This window comes from Polyodon spathula, chromosome 32 (genome assembly GCF_017654505.1).
Source record: "Polyodon spathula isolate WHYD16114869_AA chromosome 32, ASM1765450v1, whole genome shotgun sequence".
Taxonomy (NCBI): Eukaryota; Metazoa; Chordata; class Actinopteri; order Acipenseriformes; family Polyodontidae; genus Polyodon; species Polyodon spathula.
The window spans coordinates 2,086,173-2,093,658 of record NC_054565.1 but is presented as its reverse complement, the minus strand read 5'-3'; the positions used below and the strand labels follow the sequence as shown (position 1 = coordinate 2,093,658).

The 7,486-nt window shown below is 35.9% G+C and overlaps 1 protein-coding gene across 1 annotated transcript; it reads left to right on the top strand.

Moving 5' to 3' along the window:
* The first annotated feature begins 378 nt into the window (after positions 1-378).
* mrps15 (mitochondrial ribosomal protein S15) lies at positions 379-5,184 on the top strand. Its single transcript, XM_041233832.1, has 8 exons — positions 379-682; positions 2,923-2,985; positions 3,194-3,269; positions 3,667-3,715; positions 3,929-4,013; positions 4,202-4,260; positions 4,643-4,834; positions 5,013-5,184. The coding sequence occupies exons 1-8, from the start codon at positions 502-504 to the stop codon at positions 5,115-5,117; spliced, it is 810 nt and encodes a 269-aa protein (XP_041089766.1). The 5' UTR covers positions 379-501; the 3' UTR covers positions 5,118-5,184.
* The last annotated feature ends 2,302 nt before the right edge of the window (positions 5,185-7,486 follow it).

Sequence of the window (7,486 nt, the reverse complement as noted above, 5' to 3'; positions counted from 1 at the left end):
ACGATAATAAAATACAATGTCTTTGCATCAGAATACAGTTTCAAATATCGGTATATCAAGTTATTTTTATGAAGGCTGCAAAAACGATTAAGTCCTGTAGGTGGCAGCAAAAACTGAAGTGAAGTACAGTAAGTTATCAGCAATTAACTAAACTGCAATAGCAGAATATATATATATATATATATATATATATATATATATATATATATGTATATATATGTGTGTGTGTGTGTGTGTGTGTGTGTGTGTGTGTGTGTGTGTGTGTGTGTGTGTGTGTGTGTGTGTGTATATGTATTACTTGCTTTGGTACGTACTACTTGCTTTTGGTACTGCTCAGGAATGCTCTGAGATCGATTAGTGTTGCTTGGAAGCGACTCAAGCTCGGGCAATAGTGAGGTCTGAAGAAGATGGTTGCGTCCATGTAGAGAGACAAAACCACGCTAAGATAGCTTGTAGAGTGGTTATTTTTCGACTTTCCTTCGCTTCATGTACACATAGAGAATGAGTTTAAGGAGGGCGTTCAGTTCTGCGTTGTGCTTCGGAGGATGGAGCACGACAATATCGAGTTTTACGAGATACAGCTCAGTATTTGCAGCAAAACACGGGAGCGGTTCTGTGACAGCTCGACCTTTATCAGGTTTCTGCCATCACCGCTCGAACAGCAAAGAAAACACTGAGAAAAGTAAGTGGCGTGCATATACTGAACGCGTTTCACAGTTTATTACAAAGGGAAAGTTTTAGAGGTCGGAGTGAGAACACAACCTGTAAGTTACTACGACTATAGAGGTAATATTATAGAATATAATATAGAATAGAACAGTGGAGAGTGCTTCCTGTCACTCACGTCATGTTATGACCATAACGTGTGTGTGTGTGTGTGTGTGTGTGTGTATATATATATATTGCACATAGGTATAATAAACACATTTCACTTTTGTTTTTGGTGATGGGGCACCATGTTCACTGCCGTACTATTAGGTGCACTTACGATTTTTTTAAGTAAAACGTCACCAGGAAATAGCGATTGGGAGAAGATATGTTTTGTCATCTTTTGTCTAATGCAAAACGTCACAGGAAGTTGTTAGCATCACTTTTTTTTTTTTTTTTTTTTTTTTTAATTAGCATAATAAATGTTTTCTATTCTACAAATTCAAGAATTCCAAGAGCGAGATCATTAAATTCTAAATCCCCCCCCCCCCCCAAAAATCCCCCCCCCCCCCCCCCCCCCCCCCCCAAAAAAGGTATCTCTTTTATGGAATAGATAACTTTTTTTCAGTTGTTTTTATAACGGTAGAAAAAGATATGAGGACATTATTATATGTTGTTTATTTAAATGCAACATTTTAGTTAACAGGGTTTTGTTTGTTTTTTTTTTTTTTTTTTTTTGTTTTTTTTCGGAATAAGATACTATTATGGAGTTTTGAGTACCTGAGGTTCTAAATTTACAGAGCCTGTGTGGTTTTGTACAGTGCAAATACGTTTTCTTTTGCAACATTCACATTCAGTATATAAAAGAAATTAAGAACTGTAGCAATGCCAGCGTATCTGTTGTAGAAATTGTAAATCCTGATCTGTCAAACTGGAATGTTAACAGTGATATCATTAGCCAAATACAGATAAGACAAGAGTTCTTGAATACATAAAGTTGTGTGTGGTATTAATTATAAAATCACATTCAGCAATATAATGAGCTTAACGGTTTAATTAGACGGGGTGAGTTTAGCTGTGTGAGTTGTCAGCACATCATAAATTATTGTGTAGTTAAGAGGGCTGCAGCTCGAGCTTTTCAGATGACCAGTCGATTTGATTGGCTGTCTGGCAGTGTGCCGATTTGTTATACTCATCAATATGTGTTTGTTCAGCTGCGAGGCTTCTTGCAAACCACAGCCCTCTGAGTTCAACACAACCCTTAACTCATGTACCAGTGTCAGTCATGCACTGTCTGAAATAAAGTATCCCACATCCTTCTAATGCAAATGCTTCTAAATACACTAGAACGGTATATTTAGAGTTTCTGGTTTTATTTCTGAGCGCTCTGCCTGCCTTTAATGTTGTCATTGGCGTTGTTAAACAGTTTCATAATTTTATCATGGAAAAATGTTAGAATGACAAAATAAGCTCAACTATTTTTTTTTTTTTTTTAACCTATGTATTCCTAAAACCAGAGTGATGATCGCTTAACCCTCGCTGTTTAGAAGTTGTAGCTAAACTAACGTCTTCATTAAACAAAGACTTCACCCTTGCTAAACTAAAAATACACTAAATTAGCAACTACAAGGTTTTAGTCAATGCAACACTCTGCTAAAGTATGATGCAGAGCCAGCATGATTATATTTGATGTGTTACAAACCACAGCATTGGTTAGAAGTTCAAGGGTAGCATTAATCGTTTCTTTATTCATTGGACAAACTGTTATTTATCAAAACAGAGCAGGATGTTTGATACCACATCTTTTTATTTAGTTTTCTATGCTTGTCCCCTCCACCCTCCTTCCTGAAAGAACCACACTTAACATTAACCAGCCACATCCTCAGAAGGATGCTAATATTAAAATAAAAAAAACGAGCAAAATGATTTCATCAGTGATTTCAGAATTTGTAGAAATAAAGGCAACACATATATAATCAAAAGCCTTTTGTAGCCTAATAAGGTGTCGGTTTCTTGAAAAAGTCGCAAGAAGTAGAAAACGCAGACCTTTCATAACACAGCATGGATAGATATGAGACTCCCATTGCACAGCAATTGAAATTAGCTTAAGACACACCTGAGCTGGTTACCTGTACACTATTAATATCCTTCAAAAGCACAGTCAATCCGGTGCCAGCACTGTGGAAAAACTAGGTCACTGTAAATACATTCTGTTAACCAATTCATGCAAATTGCTATGTTGTTGCTTAGAATTTTTATGTCTTAACTTTATAGGTAATAAGGGTTTGACTGTACAGTCTGTGAGGTGCTACGCACGACCTATCAGAAAGAAGCAAGGTATGTGCGCAATCACTTTACCTTCAACATCTTTATTATTATTATTATTATTATTATTATTATTATTATTATTATTATTATTATTTAGTGTTACAGCTAATATATTTAATACCACACTATGTAGTGGCAACGTTCTGCCACTTGTATTGAGATGTGTTGTGTTTAGTGACTTTTTCAAAGAGTAGTAAAAGTATCTTGTTTTCCTCAGATTTCCCCAGCCAGCTGGAAGACCTGCCTCCCTCGTTGTTAAAGAAAGAGTATGCTGGTATCCAGTGTGCAGATCAGTACGTTTCCATACTAGCCTTAACATGTGAAGAACAGCTTTGGAAGAGTCGCGTATTTTTTTTCAAAATTGTAGATAGGGAGTTTGCTGTGGAATAAAAGGAAAATTCATAATACATTTATATAATCATTTATTAAGGTAGTATGTTACAGGTGTCCTATAAGCAAGGTTAAAGATTTGTCATTTTCATTTGATGTCTGTTGAGAAGTTGTTTGGCTGAACCTATCCTAGTATGCGGCTGCTTCTAACAGTAATGCAATAGCTGTATGTCTGTTCTTGAATGCAGTTCCTTTGATGTATGTGTGTGTCTCTGTCAGGGAGGGCTCATCAATGAGAATGAATACAGTGGATTTATTTTTCATTAAAACAAATATCAAAACATGCCATTTAATTCTCAGGACTGATGATCTAGTTAAGAAACTCATCACACTGGAACTTGCAAGCCATGTAAGTGTGTGTTTTTTTTTTTGTTTTTGTTTTAAACGGTTGCTATAATCCAACTTGCATGTCTTAACTTGGAGTAGTAAAGAGTGAATCACTATTTTTGGTTCCACAGTACATAGTGCAGAGTAGTGTGCATGCTGTCTTAGAATTTTTCTAAGTCTCTTTCAATTTTCATATATTTTTTTTTTTTTTTTTTTTGTCCTGCTGAATTTTTAGAAAGAGAAACTAAAAATCAAAAGAGAGCAGATGATAGACCTGGTCAGGAGAAACCCGACTGACAACGGATCCACAGAAGTGCAGGGTAAATATTCCTGCTTAAATATATACTGTGTAAAAGGTACTGATGTGATGTATTGCAGATGAACGCAGTGAAGGAGGACAACTGGTTACATCGTTTACTTCTCCAATGCTGGACTTTCTGTACAACATGTTAGCTGTGTAATATATTTGTAAGATACTATTTTCTGATTTTTTTTTTTTATTTTTTAGTTGCCATCTTGACTGTAAACATTCGTAACTTACAGGAACACCTCCACAAACACCCAAAGGTAATAAAAATGGATAAGCACATCATGGGGTCTATTCCTTAGACCTTAACAGTGGCCTGACTAAATACTACATATAATAATAATAATTATTAGGGGTAAAGGTTATGAAAATCAAACATATAACCTAATGTCACTTACTGTACACACCCTATTTTAATACTCTAGTTTGATATCTGTTCTGTAAATGCAGGTTTCAGATCAGGGTTGGATAACCATCTGTTTAATTGAATCATTCAAACCTCCAGCTAGACCCCAAGGCAGTTGATTATTCCATTATACACAGTGATCGGCAGGTTTACACCAATGTACTTTCTGTAAAATGATCGACACATACCTCGGAGAAATAATTGCATTTAAGTTGGCGTGTCTTGACTTTTTGCAGGACAAATCAAATAAACGGCGTATGCTCATGGCGATTGACAGGAGAAGGAAACTCCTGAAGTACCTACGCCACACTCGCTACGATCTGTTTGAAAATGTCTGCAAGCAGTTGGGAATTACCTACACATTCCCCCTAGAGTACTACAGGAAAGCCACAAGACGATGGGCAGCAAAGAAGGCTCTGTGCATCAAGGTAAGAAACTGTAACCATCCAACAAGTACTGACACAGTAATTGGGCTTCCTATGGTGGCATTATGGTAAATGCACTGTAATTTTAAAGAACGCTTGGGTAAAACTAACATGGCATTATCTTTTTTCAGCCTGAATAGTTTTGCAATAGACAAATACTGATTGCAATATTTCCTCCTAGGTTTTCAATGAGGTGAGGAAACAGCGTCTTGCAGAGAGACCGAAACAGAAAGAGGCTGAAGCAGTGAAGCAGGAGTCCACAGCAAAAGAAGGAACCCCAGTGTAAATTAGACAAGTTCACTTGTGCTTCATTGTGTGGAAAGGAGAACTAATAAAGCATTTTCTGAAACACTGTTCGTTGTGTTGGTCTGGTTTTAAAATGTATGCAATTGTCTTTTTTAAAGGTTATTAGCATTTCACATTTACGAGTCCAACATCCATTAGTGGAAGAAGTTTAATTGGTGTAAGATTTCAGTCTCGTTGTGGTAACCATTCTTGTAATTGAAGATTTAATTAGAACTATTCAGAGTAAAATCCTGGATGGGTAACTTACTATTAGACGTGGGTGTGGATTAAGGCACAATTTTGGAGGTGCCATAGACATTATAAAGCATAGCTACCGCGATGCCATAACCCTAACCCTCCCAGGGTCCAGATAATAGAGAACGTGGCGTATTCATTTTGTTATTTAAAATCTAAATAGTTAAAATACAATAAATAAATAAATGTTTAAGCCAGTGTACTGTACAAGTCTTCCAGTTTATCGTGCTATAAAAAATATCTAATCGGCTGTGTGTTTTGTGAGAAGTTAATTCTGTGGTTTTGTAGCTCTGAAACTTATTCGGAAGGTGTGATTCATGCAGCTTCTTATCACAGGAATTGTGGTGTAAGCTGAAGTAGTGATAAAGTAACACAATATTAGCAAGTATGCGTGTTCTCCTCTGTAATTAAAAAAAATATTAAAACCTGTAGTTGTATTTCTGTAATTAGGGGTTTAGTTTTAAACTAAATGTAGCATTCTGTATCTATAAAACAAGAGGCTTTAGGACCAGGTGTTTAATTGTAGAAAATATTGGAAAAACAGCACTGGACATGTTGCACACTATTGGACATGCAATTATGTGTGCACTGTCTCTGGGCACCATCTGCAAATGTTTACTGTGTTTTATTTGTTCTATTCCATGAAATCGCCATTCTAGCATACTACAGAGCTCTGGTAAATGGAGCAACGCCTCCTGTGCACTAGTGTCATTGTTTCCTGTTCAGTCATTTCAGCAGAGCGAAGAATGCTTTTTTTATGCTGGTTGTGGTATGTATGCTGGCTTTTAAACTATTTTATATAAGAATAAAGTATTAATAGTTAAAATAATTGTTTCCTATAATGTTAATTTTTAATTGTTTTAGAAAACAATTAGATTCTCAGCACAAAAAGTAAATTATTCGAACAGCTAAATGTTTTAAAACCTTTACTCTTTCACTGTTGCAACTTTGATGCACTTTTAAAGGTCTGGTTTCATAGACCCCAGTTGGTACTAACCTAGGGCTATGGCCAAAAGCATATTGCTTTGTAGTTTACCATATACTTAATGAAAAACTGACAATTTGAAAATGACTCCCGGTCATAACATTGATTACTAGATGTTAAATAGAAGATCTAAATTATGTTCATACAGTTTTTTTTTTTTAAATGGTCTCAATCCTAAAATTATAGGTGATGCAAAACTTTTGGCCACAGCTGTAGTTGTAGCTTATAACAACACTACGAAAGATTCGTGAATATCATACTTTGTTATTTCTTTAAAAAAAAAAGTTTTAAAAATGCTGGGAGTTAAAGCTATGTTTGTGAGGTTTACCTTTTTAATGTCATGCATGTTTTTTTTTTTTTTTGTTTGTTTGTTTTTCTGCCATATTAATTCTTTTATGAATTTGGTCTTAGATACCACTTAGTGTTAACAGCTAAAATTGGACAAAACCACTGATCTCAGAAGGATACCAGCCCTTCATATTAAAGAGAAATAAAACGATCTTTCTCAGGCAAGGAAGGAAATGCGTTAGTAAACATTTACTGAATTGCTACACGTTGTGGGTGATTTTGTCGCCTTTAAGCTTCCTTTTGGCAGTTAGCATGAACACTAAAGTGGCACTTGTTTAAATTGTGTTATTTTGTATGCAAGTTAAAATGATCCATTGATATAGAGAGGACAGAACTCTTGTTAAAGTTGTTTCTTGTCTCTGCTAAATTGTTGGTTTATTTGGACTCCTCTGTAAAAAAAAGCAGGTTTCACCAAGCCAGGGAAAAGTACATGCACTTCTGTATGTGCTGTCATTGTACACTGTCCGATTAATGTTTGTTGTGTTTATTTTTTGAAATCCCCATTCTAGCATACAAGTGTAAATGTCGAATCCTGTTGTGACCCAACAGCCAGCCGCAAGCTCTTATGGCACAAATGTTCAGACTGGCGAATGGAGCACCGGACTTTGCTCCTGTTTTAATGATTGCCTTGTCTGTAAGTATGGGAAGACTTTTTTTTTTTTTCTGTCCAGGCCAAAATGCCACCTATCCTCCTTGTTGCACATTAATATGGTAAAACCTCACTAAATCTGTGAGCCAATCGCAATCCGAGTAGCGTGGTCCTTTTGCCGTGGTAGATTCCC

Excerpts from the sequence above, each read along its gene's own strand:
- mrps15 (XM_041233832.1), top strand. The coding sequence starts at position 502 with ATGAGTTTAAGGAGGGCGTTCAGTTCTGCGTTGTGCTTCGGAGGATGG. Across the intron at positions 3,716-3,928 it reads CACTGGAACTTGCAAGCCAT|AAAGAGAAACTAAAAATCAA; the intron begins GTAAGTGTGTGT and ends CTGAATTTTTAG. Across the intron at positions 4,835-5,012 it reads AGAAGGCTCTGTGCATCAAG|GTTTTCAATGAGGTGAGGAA; the intron begins GTAAGAAACTGT and ends ATTTCCTCCTAG.